General features: G+C 51.0%; 2 protein-coding genes across 4 annotated transcripts in view; both read right to left on the reverse strand.

Annotated features, from left to right (window-relative positions):
- Nucleotides 1–11,479, reverse strand: part of BCAR1 (BCAR1 scaffold protein, Cas family member) — a 45,114-nt gene extending 33,635 nt beyond the window's left edge. Inside the window, exon 1 of one of the 2 annotated variants that reach the window (XM_032486750.1) lies at nucleotides 10,231–11,479. Coding sequence is in view for 1 of the 2 variants with exons in the window: in XM_032486749.1 (XP_032342640.1) it covers nucleotides 1,104–1,115 (12 nt within the window). In the remaining variant the exon portion in view is untranslated. Of the gene's footprint in view, nucleotides 1–1,103; nucleotides 1,276–10,230 lie in introns of those variants that run through there. The other variant, XM_032486749.1, reaches the window with a different exon arrangement.
- Nucleotides 11,480–13,338: 1,859 nt separating this feature from the next.
- CFDP1 (craniofacial development protein 1) overlaps nucleotides 13,339–19,362 on the reverse strand; it is a 104,135-nt gene continuing 98,111 nt past the window's right edge. The window contains exons 7-8 of one of the 2 annotated variants that reach the window (XM_032486762.1): nucleotides 16,219–16,298; nucleotides 13,339–15,743 (exon numbers count right to left, since the gene is read on the reverse strand). In XM_032486762.1, coding sequence (XP_032342653.1) covers nucleotides 15,718–15,743; nucleotides 16,219–16,298 — 106 coding nt within the window. In that variant the 3' untranslated portion in view covers nucleotides 13,339–15,717. The remainder of the gene's footprint in view (nucleotides 15,744–16,218; nucleotides 16,299–19,362) is intronic. The other variant, XM_032486763.1, reaches the window with a different exon arrangement.

Consider the following 19,362-nt stretch of genomic DNA (forward strand, 5'->3'; position numbering starts at 1 on the left):
TCTTTAATTCCATAATAACAATGCTTTGCACTTACACAGCATCTACCCTCCAGTAATCTCCACACACTCTATGGTGGTTAATTAAAAGGCCACTTGCCCTGCCAGGAATCCCAAACTATCTGCTTCACCGTAAGGATGGGGTCTGCCAGGTGAGGAGCAGTCCCAGAAACAGGCCAGATGGACAGGCCCTTCAGGCCACTGCCTCTTCCTGTCAGAGGGAAAGCCCGTAACTCAGCAGAGAAACAATGGCTGGAGGCCACAGCTTTCCAGCAGAAGGCGCCCCCTCCACGAAGGAAGCAGGGTGTCAGCCCCCACCTCAGTCTGTGCATCTGTAAAGCGGGCGGGGGGCCTGCACCTGAGGCCTGGTGACCAGGGATGGCCAGGATCACTTGCCACCCTCAGGAGGCAGCGCTCAGTGTGGAGCCTTGAGGGGTGCCCAAGTGTGCCTGCCGGGCAAGGAGGAGGGGGTGTCAGGTGATAAGAGAAGCCCCCATGGCTAGGAGGGAAGAAAAGACAGGGCCCTGTACCCTGGGTGGGGAAGGGCTGGGTGAAGGTTCAGCGGCAGAGGCAAACTTCCCGGGAAAGTGAGTGCATCCGCCGGTTCTGGGAGGTAGGCGCAGATCCCCCACCGGACCAAGTCGTTCTGGGGGAGGGGTGTCTGGGTCTCGAGAGAGGTACAGACCTGGCTCCAGGCCTGGCTATCCTGGTGAGGTCCCTGGACCACAACAGGGCAGATGTCTCAGGTGGTTCCCAGGGGGACAACACAGACCCCCACCTCCTCACCCGGCCCAGCCAACCTGGAGAGGGAGTTCCCGGGGAGCGACACAGATCTCTCCCCACGGGGTCTGGCCGTCCTGGGGGACAGCACGGACCCCAGCCCGACCGGGCTCTCCAAGGGGAGGATGGACAGAAGGGCGGAGGCAGAGAGGCCGGCTTCGGGGAGACGCCCCCAGGCTGCCCCATCCCCCGACCCGAGAAGGCCCAGGAAGGGCGACCCCCAGCCCGGAGGCCTGGCGGCATTAGGCCTGCAGCGGGCAGCGCGAGGTCGCAGGCCCGGCCCGGGGCAGTGGAGCCGGAGTCCTGGCCGGCTAGTCGGTACTCACCGGCACGGACATTTTGGCCGCCGCTCCCGGGGCCCAGGAGGGCAGCGGCGCCGGTAGGCTGGGAGCTCCGGTCCGCCGCGCCGCTCAGAGCCCCCAGGCGCGGGGTTCCAGCGCTCTCGGGGCTCCCCGCGGGGTCCTGCGCGCTCCCGGCGGCCGGACAGTCCAGCAGCGCCAGCCCGCGTCGCGCATGCGCCGCCCCACGCCGCCCCTCCCCCTCCCGTCTCCTCCGCCGGGGGCGGTGTTAAAGGCGAGGACCCCGGACCGCGGCATTTTTCTGTCGGCCCAAAGCGGCGACGAGGCTTGGTCGCCACACCTTACCCATCCTGCAGGAGCCACCTCGAGTCGCATCATCTCCTGTGCGCCCTCTGGGTCTGGAAGCCAAGGCCCCCATCCCCACCCCCACGTTACCCAGACCAGGGTGCTGGGCGCCTACCCTGTGGTTTGGCTGGGCTCCCAGTCCCTGTGTCTGAGGGCAATTGCGAGTCAGCTGAGCAGGGCTCCTCGAAACCCTTCCCACTCCCCCAGCTGAAAGCCCGGAGACCCCTGGTACCCGCCGCCACGCGGCTCTGCCCAAGGCTCCTCTGTCTGCTCTGCGTTCCCCGACTGCTCCTCCTCGGAGATGGGGAGCTCCCGACTCCCCGGGAACAGCCTGGCTCATTGTCAGGGAACCCTGACAGAGCTGGACTGGCTTTTAGGAAGCATCCTGTCTCCCGGTAATCCCCACTCAAGGGCTATCCACAGCCAGGCTGTCCCTGCACCAGGGAGCAGCCTTCAGACACTGAAAGACAGGCATTCCAGGGCCTGAGCCTTCCTTTTCTCCGGTTAAATCCCCAATTTCTTCAGCTGTTCCACATCTGACATGGTATCCAAGCACTGGACATATACCTGTGCATCCTAATTGCCCACCCCCTGCCAGGTAGGGCTTGCTGTTCCCATGCTACTTTTAACAGACTGAGGCTCTAGGATCCCTCAGCTAGCAGAAAGCAGTACCAGGGGTCTGACCACTCTGTTCTGCAGCCCAACACATACAGACTGTCTCCCTGGGGGCCCTTCCTGGGCTAAGCTGCAGGAAAGAAATGACTAAATGACTGTACTGCCCAGGGAGGATGAGTGAGCACCCAGACCAGGGTTCCAGGGGCCATGGCAGTGTCCAGGGAGAAAAGACAGAGCTTGTTCCATGAGGCTGGTCGGCAGCAGTTGCAGCTCATGGGGGAAACTGGGGGACAGACAGAGAGCGCCAGCCCCCTAGGAAATCTGTAGGGGCAGGTGCCCAGGGAGACAGGCTCTTTGGTCTGCTAGGTGTGAGGTGCCAGGAGGTGCAAGGTGATTGAGCAGAGGGAAGAAGCAGTGACGGGTGGCAGGTGGGCTTCCTCAGAGCCCCAGATCTGGCCCCCAGCTCCCACATCTCAAAATCCCCCATTAGCAGGTCATCCATTGGGGTTTAGAAGGCTTTCCAGCCTTCTTCCCGAAGGGGTGGGGCTGCCTTGGACTTTCTCCCAGAGGGTCCTGGGGAGAGTCCTAACCGTGCCCATCAACAATGAGAGAGTAATAGAAATGCAAGAAAGGAGGAAATTGAGGGCTGTCACCAGACCCCGGTCCCAGTTCTAGGACTGATGAGTCGGGATCCTTCCCTGCTCCAGCTGAGCAGGGTTGCCCCCCTTGACCTCTTGAGTGGGGCTCCCAGTTGTGCACCTTAGTTCCCCTAGCCCAGTGCTCGGTAAGGCATTGTTGGAGGGGGCAGGCAGGGCCACAGCAAGCAGAGGGGGTTCTGGGCTGACAGCTGCCACCCCCTCAAAGGGCCCTCTGTGTGTGTCTGGCAGGCAGCCCTGCCCGTGCCCACCCGCCCGCATCCAGCTGGCACGGGGGCTCCTGAACTGGGAGCAGCAGCTCAGCCTGGTGCCTGGGCTCCCGGCCATACACGCCTACTGTCTCAGAGGCCCCCCTCTGCAACCCTGGCCCCTTCCCTCACTGAGTCTTCCTCATGGAGACCAGGCTCCACCCCTTCTTTCTCTCCTCCTTTGGCTGATTCTTATCACCCAGTGTTCCTGCCTCCTCTGGCATTGGCCCCATCTCTTGGAGCCCTGGCCAGAGATGGGTGAGCAATGGGGAAAGACCCCTCCTACACCCCTGAGTACAGGAAAATGGGAACCCAGGGAGGGGTGCAGCTGGGGTCACGACCTCCAAACCATCTAGTCCTTGCCTGCAACTGACCCCCTACACTGACTCACTGACTCACCCCTTAGCGCAGGAAGAGGGATCCCTCAGCCAGACCCTCACTCACTCTGAGGCAGGGACCCAGGGCCTTGGGTGTGGGGTGTGTGGCAGCCAGAGGAGCCCCACCAGGGCACTGAGCTTTGTCCCCAGCATGACCAGGTGTCTGTGAGAAAAACAGAAGATGCTCTTCCCTCACCACTGCCAAGCATCCCCCTCTACTCAGCAGGCAAATGGTCCCAGGATGACTCTCTCCTACAGAGAACGGGCTCTGAGGGACTCATGACTAACAGTTCGCACCACAAGCAACAGCTGGGCTGCCTGAGCAGGTGCTGGCCCCCTGGGAGGGTCCTCAAGGGCTGACCAGGACCCCAGGGAGACTGAGGTTATTTTTGTTCCTAGCACTGAGGGGGAAGGGGATCTGGACATGGTCACAGAGTAAATCTGGGCAGAGACAAGCTTTGGACACCAAAACCCGGCCTCTGTCTCTTGGGCTTTGCTGAGTCTAGAGGGCCAAGGCCTGGGAGGTGGCTCCTTCTCCCCTGGTCCCCCAGGGTAACGGGGGACTCCTCTGGCAGAGGAGCCCGTGGTGCAGGAGAGGGTAGTAAGCCTTTGGAGGCACTGTGTAATAATTCTACATTAGCATGGTGCATGTCACTACTGACGAACCATTACATCCTTATTAACTAATGCCCACGCTCTATTCAGATCTCCTGTTCCACTATTTGCAGCTGAATGATCTTGTTCATATGAGTTAACATGCTGGGGTTCAGTTTCCTTATCTGTGAAATGGAAGGATAATATTCTCTGGATGATTGAGAGGACTTTATTGAATGGCTCAGGTAAAGTTCAGGGCACAGGGCCTGACACAGAATCCTTATGAACAGCAGAGACCATCATTGCTAAAGGCATGAGCCAGGAGTGGTTAAGCGACTCCTTATGGAGGGAAAGAACTGAATTTTTGGGGGGAGGCCTAGAGGAAAACTTCAGGGTTGGGGGTGGCCGATGGTACCTTGTGAGCCCTAGAGTGGATGAGAATGGGAACTACCCACCCAAAGCCTGGTTTTCAACATGAGAGTTGAACTCTGCTACTCTGTAATAATACCACATCGACAGGTGGGGGAGTACACAGAGCCAGATGTCCAGTCTTACTCTAAAGTGTGAATGACTACTTCTCCCCAGGAAGGCAAGTCACACTGGCTCAGGAACAGCAGCTCAGCTTAGTGGAGAGGATGGGGAACTCACTGGGCAGGCTAGACCTTGAGGTTCGGTACTGGCACCACCTCACACTTACCCAATGACCTTCAGCAATTCCAGTTTCTAACATCCTTGATGGTAACTTCACAATCTGGTCAAAGAGGGGCCCTAGGGTCTGGGGCAGCACACTTTCTTGTCTGCCCCCCTGCACAGAACCTTGGGTGTGCTCTGCCTGGGGTGTCTCTGGTTAGGGGAGACGGTGATGTTCAGGTCATCAGACTGCTGGGTGCAGAGGGAGACCCTCATGCCTTAGACAATGAGGCTTCAGGACCTGGTAGCAGGAGGGAGCTGTATTCGTTTCTTATTGCTGCTATAACAAATTACCCCAAACTTAGTGGCCTAAAATGACATGAATTTAGTATCCTGAATTCTGGAAGTCAGAAGTCCAGAATGGGTTGGCAGGTTTGCATTCCTTCTGGAGGCTCTAGGGAGAATCCCTTTCCTTGCCTTTTCAGCTTCTGGAGGCCACCTGCATTCCCCAGCTAGTGGCCCCATAACACTTCCACCTCTGCTCTGTCATCACACCCCCTTCTCTGACTCTGGTTCTCCTGACTCCATCTTACAAGAATTGTGATTACATTGGGCCCACTCAGGTAATCCAGGAAAATCTCTCCATCCAACAGTCCTTAATTTAATCACACCTGCAAAGCACCTTTTTCCTTGTAAGGTAACCTAGTCATAGAATCTGGGGATTCAGATGTGTATGGGGGGATCCAGGGCCCCCCAAAACTGTTCACCCACTGGACACTACAGCTGAACTTCTGCCATGGCTGTGTTTGGCCAGCCTAGAATCCTCTCACTCAGTTCAAGCGACATCTCTCGCTGTTAATGAGAACAGCTCTAAGTGATGTGTGGCTCCAGCATGCAGTCTGGCAAAAACCCCTAACAGACAGGGCCCCTTTGACCTAGAAATTCCAGGAATTTATCCTAAAAAATACACTCACAAGTAGCCAAAGATATACATGCAAGGACATAACTTGCCCCTTTCCCTGTGATTATGAAAAAACATGGGAACAGCTTGCAAGTTCAGTAACAGGCACCAGTGAGACAAATCGCGGAATATTCCCAGGACAGAATCCAATCCTGGGTGCCACCGCAAATGATACGGAATGACATGGAAATGTGTTTACAGTATACTGTTAACTGAGGGAAAATAGGCTTTCAAGTAATAGGTACAGTTGGAACCTATTTTCACACAAAGTCACATATTTGTATTTGCATTGGGAAAAGTGCAGAAGGATAGACACTAAGATATCAGCTGTGGTTATCTTGGGGTGAGGGTAGGATTTTTTTCACCACTGTGAATATTTTTTCACCATTGTGTATATTATGTACAATATTTAGGGAAGCCCTATTCAATGCTTAGTACTCTACTGGTTAGTAAGTAGGGCCTCTTCTGTCTTTATGAATTGGAATTTCACAGGAGACTGCTTGCTTATTTTTCTTCGTTTCTTGAGTGAACTTTCATTACTTGTACAATTTTTTTTTTACAGTAAACACTTTTTAGAATTGTGGTAAAACATACATAACATGAAATTTACAATTTTAACTCTTTTTAAGCGTACAATTCAGTGGCATGAAGTACATTCACCATGTGTAACCATTACCATTATCCATTTCCAGAACTTTCTCATCATCCCAAACAAACTCTGTCCCCATTAAACATTAACTCCCTCTCCCCGCTGCCCCCAGTCCCTGGAAACCACCACTCTTTCTATCTCTATGAATTTGCCTGTTCTAGTATTGCATATAAATTCAATAATAAAATATTGATTCTTTTGTGTCTGCCTTATTGCACTTAGAAAATGTTTTGAAGTGTAATTTTTAATTTTTTTCAGAACACCTTTTGAGGGGAAAATGCAATTGCCAAGGTCTAAAAAATACAGGCCACCCCGAACAGGCTCCATGCAGCCCATCTCCTCTGAGCAGGGGCCCCCAGCAGCGTACACCTGAGCTGGGCAGAACCACAGGCCCCCACCTCAGCTCCCAGGGATCTGGCCGTGGGCCTCCTGGTCTTCTAGGATGTTTGTAAACACCCAGAGACCAGAGCCCCTTCCAGGAACATGCCTGTGTTCTCAGTGACTGTGACAAGTGGAATTTCACTCTCCACTGGAAACAGTCCCCAGGGCATTGTGTTTCTGAATCCAGGGATGAAGCTGCCCAGCTGAATAGTATACATTCTCTGAATTATTAAACAGTGGCTGTCACATTGGGATCACCAGTGCAAGTCCCCTGAGCAGCAGTTTGGTTCTCAGCATGGCAGGCACGCCAGGCCCCCACCACCATCACAGCTCTGCTGCCTGGAGGCCAAGAGGTGGCCCCAGGGGCACTGGGAAAGGGCGAGACTGAGTCTCGTGAAAACAGGATGGAACTCCCTGTAGGGAGCGAGGTCTGCACTTGGACAGGAACTGGGCTCCCTGTCACCTCTGACCTCCAGTGGCTGGGTGAGGCAGCCAGAACTGGGCACCAGGCTGGCCCTGTGAACTTCAGCACAGAATTTATACTAAGCTTGTCCTCATCCCATCTGTCAAATAAGGCAGCAAAGCACACGAGCCCACCCCTATCTGATTCTTGTGAATCCCTGGCCCTTTGAGGTGCTGTGGCCCTGGTACAAAAGTCCAGGAAGGACTGGGATATAAGGCCTAGAAGAGCTGACGTGGCTCCCAGTTAAGTCAGTTACGCACTGCTGCTGTCAGAATCGTGGACTCTCTACCCTGCATCCACCAGCTTGCCTTTCCTGGCCTCCAGCTTTCTACTCGGACTCCCGGGGCAGGGGCTGGCTGATCATCCCTGGAGGGGAAAGCTGGGCCCAAACCCTCCCCTGCTCAGTAAGGAGCCCCAGTGGAGAGGAAGGGGCTTTGCTAAGGCACCACTGAGTCATGGTTAGGATCCCTGTCTTCTGACTTTAGTTATTCCCCTGCCAGAAAGCCCAGGACAGAGCTCCTGGTAAGAAGTGAGGATGGGGAAAGCTCCCTCTGTGAGCAGAAGCAGACATGCTACTTTATTGGTTTAGGGCGGTTATTGAATAACCCAGGACGCAGTGAGGCTAGGGAACAAGGACGCAGCCACCCTGGGCCAGCAAGCAGCAGAAGGGACACTAAATGTTATGACTCAGGTTGGAAAGGGGCCAGGGCAGCTGCCCAAAAGGCTTTGAACGTTGTGGGGTGTTGTTCTTGGGGCCCCTTGAGAAGGATGTGACTTTTGGTCTTAAACAGTTTCCTCGCAGATAATCCCTTCACCCATTTACAAGGAAGGAGTCCTCACCAGCCCTTAGGCCAGTGGTGGCCTTAGCCCAGCTCATCCTGGGAAGTCTCAGGTCTCGCCGTAGCTGACAGCAGGGACCACTTCTCCATCTGCAAGAACAGAACCCAGGCCAGCTCTGGCTCTCATGTGGTTCCATCCTTGCTGGTTCCCTGCTGCCTAAGGATGCACTGAATGGAGAAGATGCCACAAGTCCAGTCTGTCTGTGCTGCTTCGTAACTGTCGAGGCACCCCCATTTTATAAAGAGCCAAAAGTGAGGCCCCGTGAAGCAGCCCAAATTACAAAAGAAAAAGGGGTGCCAGATGCTGGGGGTCTGAACCACAAGTCTGGAATCCTGGGGGCAGGTCTGATTGCCCAAGTCAGGACTGGCGTGGTAGACCTGGAGGACACACAAAGGGGCAAGTGGCATGAGAAAGGGGACAGGCCAGCCTTGGAAAGGGAGGGGCCTTAGTTTGGGAAGATAAAGAGGGGATGAGATCAGCGGGCACGCGGTTGTGAACAGTATTTCAAGGCTAATGTAGACCTGCTCACCGACCCTCAGAACTACCTGGGAAGTGTGACAGAAGTGAAGCCAAGCCCCATTGTTTAATTAAGTTTTTTTCCGGAGGGGAGGTAATTAAGTTTACTTATTTATTTTTAGAGGGGATACTGGGGATTGAACCCAGGACCTCGTGTATCCTAAGCATGCGTTCTACCACTTGAGCTATACCCTCCCCCTCAAGCCAAGCCCACAGTTAACTGAACAAAGCTCACCTATCTTGAGCAGGGAGAGGATAAATGGATTCAGAAAATGTTTAGAGAGACACACAGTTGAATGTGTCATAAAACTAGGTTTGGCTGAATCAAGGGTCACTGGGGTGTATTCCTGCTGCGTTAGTCAGGGATCTCCAGAGAAGCAGAACCAGTTTGCTATAAACAGGCCGAGAAGTCCCACGGTCTGCTGACGGCAAGATGGAGACCCAGGGGAGCTGATGGTGTAAGTCCTGGTCCAAGTCAGAAGGCACGAGCGCCAGGAGTGCCGATGGACAGGAGATAGAGGTCTGAGCTTGAGGAGAGAGCAAATTCGCCCTTCCTCCACCTTTTCATTCTATTCAGGTTGTCAGGAGACTGGAAGATGCCCACCCACGTGGGTGACAGGTGAGGATGATCTTCTTTTTCAGTCTACCCATTCAAATGCTAATCTCTCCTAGAAGAACCCTTACAGACATGTTTTACCAGCTGACTGGGCAACCCAGTCAGGTTGACATATAAACCATCACACTTTGCCTTATCCAAATGCCCCTTCGAGAGACAGAGCCTGGACAGGGACCACAGAAGATGCTAGTACTCAGGGATGATCTAGTCCATTCTGCTCCATGGATGGCCATTCTCCTAGTTCTGGACATGTCTCATCACCCAAAGCACTGGGCTCTGTGCTCAGAGACAGGCAGTCAGGGCTTCCTTGTTGAATCTTACCTTCTCAGAGGGTTTATGCTGGAAGAGAGGGAGAGCATTCTGGGAGGTAACTGGGCTTTATATTTTAAGACCTTGAAAATGTGCACCCTCCCTGACACAAGTTGACTCGTAGGAGTCATCTGGAAATGATCAGGGATGCAGATGAAGACTAAGGCCTAGGCAGTTCACCACAGCATTCTGTATAGTAACAAAAAGTGGGGAGCCTCAGCAGCCAAAAGTGCAAGATGATGAAATAAATTAGGGTACAACCACAGAATAGCATATTACGCAGCTGTTAAAATTTGTTCTCTCAAAGAATTTTTGAATAAATGGGGAAATGCTCAAAGTACACACCATAGGTTAAAAAAAGAATACAAAACTGCATATACCAGTGCAGTCCAACAGAATTGTGTTGATGGAAATGTTTGAAATTCTCCAATATTGTAGCCACTAAGTCATGTGTGACTACTGATCACTCAAAATCTTTGGCTAGTGTGACTAAGGAACTGAATTTTGAATTCTAATGAATTTAAACCACACGTGGTTACTAGCTTCTGTACTGAGCTGGACAGGTATAGTGTAACTCCAACTGTGTCAAGAAAAAGATGTAAACACCTGGGAAAAAAGACTGAGAGTATCCTGAAATGTACACAGCAGTTTTCTCTGTTAGTAAGACTACGGGAGATTTAAGTTTTAATTTTCCTGCTTTTAAATTTTCCAGCAATGAACTGTTTCCTTCTATAATCAGGAGGAAAAAGAGGTGTATCAGGAGAGGCTCAAGAGACAGGACAAGCCCAGGGCAGGCAAAGCTTGTGGTGGCAGGAAGGCCAGGCGCTGGCCGAGCTGGCTAGGGAGCTGGAGCCATCTGCCTCGTGCAGGGCTTATTTTGTTTCACGGGGGTGTTGTGCCTCTGGTGGCTTGGGTCTTCTCTAAGCTGCCAGGCAACCTCGCTGACACACTCACCTTGGTTTAGCTGGGGCAAGCATGTGTGTGCGTGCACGTGGCTCCTGCCATCTGTTGCCAACTTGGCAGCGGAGGGTTGCCCTCTTCAGCTGTTTGCTGGGACTTGGGTGGATTTTGTTGTTTGAACATCTCACTTGCTTCTCAGGCCTCACTTTTGATGCTTCTCCAAATGACCAATGACTTTAAGGAGCTTTCAGCTAAGCTCCTCACTGGGCCTCCAATGACTTTGAAGGTAGGAGAAAGTTCCTGCAGGTGGGTCTCAGCAGACGGAAGGAAGGAAACCTGGGTTATTCATTATGGCTTGCTGATGTGTCAGGAATTTAGAAGTTTGAATTATTTGAAGTGGTGAGAATAAAGGAAGATGGAATTTTCCTAAATACATAGCTGGAGGCTTTTACAATTTTTATAAGTAGGGAGGCCACAAGCAGTGGTTCTCAAACTCCAGAGTGCGTAAGAACTACCTGGTTGCTTGTTTGGAATGCAGACTCCTAGTGCTAAACCCTCAGTGCCATTTAGCAACCCCTACTTTACAGATGCAGAAGTGGGGGCAGGGGAGGTCAAGACACATGCCTGAAGTCACCTTCACTGGAGAGTCAGGACACCAGGGTTCTAATCCCAGTTCTGCTGACATTGACTAATTCATTTTGCTGCCCTTAAATTTCAAGCTCATTTATTCAGGTCGACAACCATTTATTTGCGACTAACAAGTCAAGGCCTGCTGCATCATCTTTCTAACATATGGCCTGTTCGTGTCCTGTCTCTGTGCATCTGTCAAGGCCATGTGGACAAGGGGAAGGACGACTTGGCAGGCCTCACACCATCAGCTGTGCTGGGAGGAGGGCACATGGCCTGGCCCAGACCCCTCAGCTCCCCCAGCCGCCCAACCTGCTCTTCAGAGCATGGCGAGTTGGGGGAGGCACCTGGTAGTTCATCTACATGAATCACTCATCTCCAGGGGAATGTTCCAGCAGCCGCTCGGGTTGATCATTCTGGAATGCCTCCTAGCCCAGAATGGGATGCAAAGAAAGCTCCTTGACACCAGGCAAGCTCATCACCATGGCAACAGACCGTCCCTTGGATATCTCTCCATAAGGAGGCTGACAGAGGTGATATAAATTTAAGCATGGAGTTGTATTACTTAAAAAAAATTATCTTGAAATATTACAGATAAATAGAAAAGTATAATAAATGTCTGTGTCCTCACCTCCCAATTTAAGATTTAAAACCACATCGTTAAACAATGCACCTTTGTTATCTTTCTTTGATCATACAATCTTCCCTATCCCATGAGAGGTAACCACTAATGCTGAATTTAATGTTTACCCTCCATTTGTTTATATATATATAATTATATATTATATATATTCTGAATCAATGTACATCTGCTGTTATGCTTTAAAAATTTTATTAAGGTGAGATTCATGTAACAAAATTAACCGCTTTAAAGTGTACAATTCAGTGGCACTTAGCGCATTCACAACGTTGGGTAACCATCACCTCTGTGTTCACATGCTTTTGAACTTGTGTAACTGGAATTACGTATCAGGTCTTTTGCAACTTAATTTTTGCATCGATGCTGCTTAAGAGGTTCATCTGTGTGATGCATGTAGCCCTGGTCCATTCATCTCACTGCTATGTCGTAGTCCACGGCGTGGCTATTTCACAACTGATTCTCTCTCCTGATGGGCACAGGGCGGTCTCCAGGATTTTACTATCACTGATAAGCCTGCCTCCTTGTGCACATGCTGGTGCTTCTCTAGGATGTCAACTCAGCAGTACAGTTGCTGTGTCATGGGCCAAGTACAGATCCAGATTTATCAGATGTCGCACAAGTGTTCTTCAAAGTGGTGCTAATTTATACTCACAGAAGCTTGGCTGTCTTTGGGAGCTGGGAGCCAAGTGCACAATTTAATTAGAGTAACTTAACACTTGGATAGTATTTTTCATTTAATAAAATGCTGTGGGGTAGGCAGAGCAGGATTATTAAGCATTCTCAGAAATCTTTTGAGGACAAGGAATCTAAGATGCAGAGGGACTCGACCTCCATGGCAGTGCTAAGATGTGAGGTTAGAGGCAGGACGCCAAACCCGGTGTCCGACCCTGACAGTGCTCTCCTTACGGAACTTTCTCCCCTTTACTTGTCCCACACAGCCACCTCGTCCCATACTTGCATAAACCTCAGTCTACTCCATTGGCTTTCTGAGAGTACAACAATGAAAGCTCACTGGCAGACCCTGGGGAGAAGCCCTGGAAAGGAGGGTCTCTGTGGTCTGGGCCATTCCAGGCTGCAAGGAACCAGGTGGAATCTTCTGGACTTCCACAGCCCACTTTCCTTGTCGTGGTCAACTTGCCTGTGCACAAAGACTGCATCTGATAGTGTTGTTAGGTCTAGGTTGCTTTAGGAGGGCATGGGGAAAAAAGCTGCAGAAAAAAAGAAAGACTTTGCAGGAAAGCCCGAGGCAGGAACCCCGGGCACATCTGTAAACCCAGGGAAGGAGGTACAGGGAAGGCATTTAAGATACCTCGACTCTCCAAGGTGCCATCACTTGGGCACCAGCCCCTCCTCCCCTCACTCCCTGATGCCAGGCAGCATCCTAAAGATAGGTAAAGAGAGGGCAACACTGCCTACCCTATGAACAGAAACTTGGCTCTGGGGCAGGACTTAGTGACACCGCCCCACAGGCCTGTCCGCACAAGGCCTGAGGGCTTCTAGGTGTGGCAGCATATTCCCCCTACCCCTTCACAAGCTGCCCCAGCCGCAGGCAGGACTGGAAGCTGAAGCTGGGGTGCCTGCGCCTTTAGTGTAGTTCTGACACAAGCTTTCAGCACTTGGGTGTGCCAGCTGCCATTCTTTTCAACTGCAAGCAACTCTTCATCTTGGCTCTTCTGTCCCCTGGCAGTAAAGTCTTTTCCAACTCAGAGCTGGGATCCAGAAGGCAATGAGAGGCTGTCTCATCTTGCCTGCACTGCTCTCGGCCTCCTGCCCTCTAGTCATAAGAGGTAGGTGTGATCACTGGCAGTTTGGCAGTCTGACCTCAGGCAAGTTTCCTCTTCTGGTACAGTAACAAACATGTAAGGAAGCACCAGGCACGTGGGACCACTCCATCATTTTTTTTTTTTTTTTTGATGGGGATGGTGTGGTGGGTAAACAGTTCAATTTTAAGAATATATTTATTTTAATGGAGGTACTGGGGATTGAACCCAGGACCTTGTGCATACTTGGAGCACGCACTCCACCACTGAGCTCTACCCTCCCCTTCCCCTACTTGTTGATGAAGCTAAGAGCTTCTGAATCCTTCCCCAGGAGTCCACTATCTTGCACCAATTCTTAGCTGTACACTTGTTCTTTTGTAATTTAAAAACAAAAGTCATGGACTATTACCCTACATACCTGAGCAATTTCAGTTCTGGCTAAAGACTGCTACCAAATGCCAGAAGTCTGCACTCTCGAGAGCCTGTTCCAGGTCCTTTCCACCGGCCACGCTGCCCACACCACCTCTGCTCTGCTGAGGCCAAGAAGCAGCACAGAACCTGGAGAGTCCTGCCACCTGGCCCTGCTGGTCCCTGCAGCACCATCACTCCACTCCGAGCTTCTCCCCGTCCTCCTGCGATACCAGCAATTATGAACCGGGGTGCTGGGCTCTAGTCCAGTTCCCCCTCCTCAGCTCTGCGTGCCGCTCACTCAAGATTTAGTTCTTTTTAAATTTTTTTTTCTTGAGGTATAGTCAGTTTACAATGTTTGTGTCAATTTCTGGTACAGCACAAAAGATTTCGTTCTTAATGAGGCCCTTCTCCCCTGGAAACCTCATGCAGAGTTCCTAATTAGAGTACTGTGTTCCTCAGGAAATAGGTGAGCAGAACACATAAAGAAGACTGTTTTATTCTTTGACCTGATGCTGTTTTAGGGCAGTTTTTTCAGGAGTGGGAAGGTACCAGATGCCCTAGAAATCTGATGCATCCATCTGGGATAAGAAGACAAAGACTGATGGCAAGAGTGAGGCCAGGAAACTTATCTCTCAGGGGTTCTCTGGACTCCAAGGACCAGCCAGGGGTGTCCGTGGTCGTCCTCCTTGGTCATCTGTGCCACGGCAAGAGAGGCGCATGGTGCCTGGTGAAGGAAGGGCTACCAAGCTACGTCTTGCACTAACTCAGGCTTTCCACTCCTCTCTTCCTGCAAACATTTCCCTTGGCAATTCCCGACTCCCGGATAAAGGGATGCCATTTCCTTTGGGAGTCAGGCAGATTAGCTTTGACCAAGTGTAGATGTGAAGAGCTAGAAAAATATTACCCACCTGTTCTTAAAAACTGTGGGCTATGTTTCAAACAAGACTTGGCTGAAAAAGGTGACTTCTGGTTGTAAATGCACAGGCCTCAATCAGCCTCACCTCCCAGCCTGGCTTCAGTAAGCAACCACCCCCATAACAACCATGCAGGGTGGACAATCCGGTCTTGGCTGCATCAGCTTCTGTCCATGTGTCAGGGGACTGGAGGGGGAGACCCCACACATGTGACATGCACTCATCTCAACCCTATGAGGTATTGGCGTTACTCAGGCCACTTATTGGACCAGAAAATGGAGGTTCAGAGAGATGAGCTGTGGTCAAGGTCACGTAGCTGGTAGATGTCCAGGCAGAATCTGAATTCCAGTCTTTGGAATCCTACCTTCCCCTAAAACAGTCCATGTTACTCAGGACATCCCCACTGCCCGCCCTCAGGAGCAGGTGGTGGGGTTTACTGCTTTTTTTAACATGAAGTTTGGAGTTTAAATTTTCCTAAGGAGTTATTAAAAAAAAAGACCTTCAGCATCTTCTTTGATAAACCAAAAATTAAAGAATTACTGAGGTGGGAGCATATCTGAAGTTGATTTTTAAGTTGGGAAATGGCTGAAGGAAAAAAAAAAAAATCCCTAATTCAGCAATAACATACCCTAATGTTCAGCCTGATATTATATTAGTAAGTAGGAATCCCATACAGGAGGGAGGACATAAGGGGAGAAGCCCAGTGGAACCGAGAACAGAACTGCCCAGGGCCTTGGTGTCCAACACCGGCCAGCCTCTTCAGAGAGTCCCACAGCCCCCGAGGTTCACAGGAAGGCTGGTGGCTCTCTCCACCGTGGGGATGAGACTGGCTTGGGAGGTACTGGCTGGGCCTGGTGGGCTTTGCAGCAGAATTGAAGGGAGGCAAGGGGTGTCATCTTCACCAGCCTCTCTCAGGACCAACTTGTATTTTTTTATTTGTATGCTTTTAAGGGCAAATTTTTAAAAGTGAAATGAATGAAACCACATGGGATCAAGATACAAAGACAGAAATTTGATGTAGAAAAAAGATCTCACTGGGAAACAGTTGAGAAACACAAGAACATTTCACAGACAAGAAGCTCACGTTGTAAACAGGATTATGCTGCTCTACGCTCCCCATCACATCAGGGTTTCATTTTGCTCAGCCTGAGATCTCGCTCAATTTCAAACTGCCTGTGATCCACTCGGTCTAGAAAAGCCTTCCGTTCAATGTACCTGGAAGGAAATGAAGACGTTTGTCAGCAGATCTAGTAAGAGAAAATGTCTCGTCTGCACCTTCCCGTCCCCCCAGGTGTGAACGGGTCCACTTGGCCAGTGGGATCATCGGGTTACAGCAAACACGAACAGATGACCCCAGGTGGTGCCCAGAATGACCACCATGACTCTTCAGAAATCTGATTCAGACCACTCACATTTGGTCTCAACAAGGAAGTTTCTGGTTCAGATGTAAATTAAAATAAAATACCAAGGAAAAAGCAACAGCTTATCAAAGGGAAAGTATATTAGAGGCTAGAGGCAGGGAAGTGTTGCAGTTTTGTAAGCAGGTTTTAAGGAAGGAAGAACACGTGCTCAGTCAAGCCCAGGTTCACAGCCTGGCTCTGTTACAAGTTAGCTGGGCCGTGCTGGTCAAGGACCCAACATCTCTGAGCATTATTCTCAGCAGCAAAACAGTGACATGGTGTTTCCTCACCTTGGTGGTGTGCTGAGCTGGTGCAGGAGAGAAAGCTATGTACCCTGCACACATACATCCTCCTGTGGGAAAAGGTGTGTCTGAAAAGGGGAAAAACAGGGAAGTAAGAACTACTCTGAGGACTGCAGTGAAGGTGAAGTGAGCTGAGGTGCACACGGTGCTCACTGTGGAAGGGATTTAACTGCCTGCAGCAGTTTCCCTCCCCTCACCCTTCCCTCCTCTCTGTGTATCCTCCACCCAGGGGGGGCCAGGTGCTTCCCCGAGGATGACAGGAGAGGCCTTTCCCTAAATTTCTCCAAGGGAATGAGATCAAGTGCCTCTGTTGCCCACAGCCCACATTCAGGGTCCCCTAAAAGACCCAGCTGGAAACACAATGGCAGGGCCTGCTTGTAGGTTTGATGTCAGCCCTCATGGTCAGGTTGTCAGATTTAGCAAGTGAGTACAGGATGCCCGGTGAAATTCCAATTTCGAATTCCCTGGCAGATGGGGAAGCCACAGACACTGTGGGCCTCTTCTGATAAAGTGAAAAAACGGGAGATTGTGCTAGGAAGTAGACACACAACAGAACAAAGTCACCTTCCGTCTATCACCAAGGGATCCTGACTCTCCAGTGGTGGCTACTGACTCAAAATCGAGGATGGGCTTCGTGACACTACAACCATCATCCTTTCCCAGCCCACCAGCTCTGGGAGAGGATCATTGCAACATTAGTGGTTTGACAGCAGGGTGCTTTAACTGCCCCTTGAAGTTCCAGCTCAAGAAAGGGGTGAGCTATGGTTCAAGAGGACTTTAGGACCTGTTTCAAGAAAGTCATTACCCAGGGCTACCTGTCTGAGAGAGTGGACAAGGGTGAGCATTCGGGGTCCTTCTTTTCGACTTTCCTTTAAAGAAGAGGAAGTGATACTTAAATCTGGATGCTCACTGAGCATGAATAATGACCTTGCAGGTTCCTGGAAGCTGTGCTGGGTCCAGCTGACCTTGAGAAGATCAAGAGTAAGGCCAGGCTAGGTGCTAAACAGGCAGGTGCAGGCTGAGTTCAGGTTTAGGGAAGGCCTCAGGCAGCAAAGAAGAACACAAGTACAGAATGCAACCGAAGTCTCAAGGGCAACCTAGACAAAGGCAATCAAGGCAGGTTTGGCAACTTAATCTGCTCATTTGCAGCACCTACAGCTGTTGACAGGATCCCTGCAATGGCTTTGGTTTACTGCCAAGAGCTGACCAGGAACAACACTTCCACAGGACATGGACTCCATCGCCACCGAGAGAGAAAAGGTGCTGAGGATGAGACTGACTCTAACGTTTATTATGTTTGTGACTGTGGGCAAGAAACCTGGTATTCAATTTTTCTTACCTCTACAAAACAGGAATAAAGTTACAATACCCCTCTGACAATGCAGGCGCAAAACTGAGAGAAGTACATTGTAAACAATAAAACCAAAAATGGCTCTGAGCAGTGTGGGGCTCTTACGTCCCACTTCTGACCTGACTGTACCACTACAAAGCCTCAGAACCAGGACAGCTGGAACAGGGGCCAAGGGACCAAATGCTCCAGAAGAAGGGCTCATGCAGAAGGCTGCCTCCTCCAAGGTGGCTGGAGGGGATGCCCTATTTAAACTGGGTCTCAGGAAATTTTCTGGCACCTTAAGCAGGTTATAGTCCCAGAAGAGAACCACCAGCTGACAGATGCAGGGTTCTTTTCTGGTCTGTGCCCAGCACTCCTGGGGACCCAGCCTCCATAAACAGGACCATCCCTTCCCATCACTACTGCCTCATGTGGCCCATTTAAGAGGCAGCAGCTCTTCACTGTCATTAATAAAACGTGCTAATAGCATCAAAACCTGAGTGATTTTCTAAGCTTTTCCTCTCAGAACCAGGTTAAACACAGCGGGCTGTCATCCTTTTAATCTTTCAACCCAAATTACTTTCACTGTAGGGTCACCATCCGCCCAACGGTCAGGGAAAGAAAGAGCACAAGGAGGCGCAGGGACCATGAAGCAGGCACAGAGCTGAGGACATCTGAGGGCTGAGTTCTTACTCTGCTCTGGGCAGAGCCAGCAGGCACTCCGCAGAGCACAAACCCAAGGAAGGCGGTGAACCAACACCAGAAAGTGACAGGCAACACAAGCACTCATAGGCTGGAATAAAGCTCCATGATGGATGTAATAAGAGACGCACTTTTTTGTCCTGAGAAATGCAAGGGAAAGAAGCAATCAGCCCAATATCGCAGGAGCCTCGTGGAAGAGGAGGTGACTTGCAAATGCCTCCAGAGCCAGAGTGATTTTAATTAAGTTTCTCCTCCACTGCTTTCCTCCCATCTCACCTCAAGGTTGTGCTGGTTCTGAAAGAGTGACTTTTGTGGGTCAAGGAGATAGATTCTTCGGAGAGAGAAAATTATTTTCTCTGGTTTCTCCTTCACGTCGTCCCAAATCACAAACACACATGGTTTCCAAACACGGGGTTCCATGACCTTCAATCTGATTGCTAGCAGCAGCCAAGACCAAGCCTGTCCTCTCATTCTCTCTGCACTGATCCTTCCCTGAGCCTGCCGGCCCTCGCCTCAGCTGTGTGGGAGAGGCACTGCTGATGGTGAACACTGCCGGGGAACCCGGCATGATCTGTTACAAGGCTAGAGGGAAGCAGTGCTACTGCCATGAATGCAGACTGCAGACATCAATCCCGAATTTCTGGACCTCACCCTGGGAATCTGGGGCTCAGAGGAAAAGCAGTGATTTTCTGCTGTGCAGCTGACTGTCTTTAGTACAGACATTTTAAACAACTCTGCTGACTGAAAATGATGCCCGGGTGGAAACACCATTCTGATATATCATGCCCTTTGTTCCTTGGGGGTTAATTCTAATCTTACTAGGTTCCAAAACAAAGCCATGGCTGTCTGATAGTGGGATGGGCATTTGCACAGCACCATGGCTCAGCACCTGCTCCAGATGCTCCTCTGGGTGTGGGTGAGGGGTGAAGCAGAACCTGCCCTCGGGGGCTGACTGTATATGAAGCAAAACACACTGACACACCTGATCAGTTGACAGTGAGTGTGATGAAGATCAAACAGGGTGGTGGGACTGAGGGTTCCTGGGGTGGGGCTACTCCAGACACCGGCATCTGAGTGACAAACAAGAGCCCACTGTGGAC

The sequence above is a fragment of the Camelus ferus genome, chromosome 9 (genome assembly GCF_009834535.1).
Source record: "Camelus ferus isolate YT-003-E chromosome 9, BCGSAC_Cfer_1.0, whole genome shotgun sequence".
Classification (NCBI taxonomy): Eukaryota; Metazoa; Chordata; class Mammalia; order Artiodactyla; family Camelidae; genus Camelus; species Camelus ferus.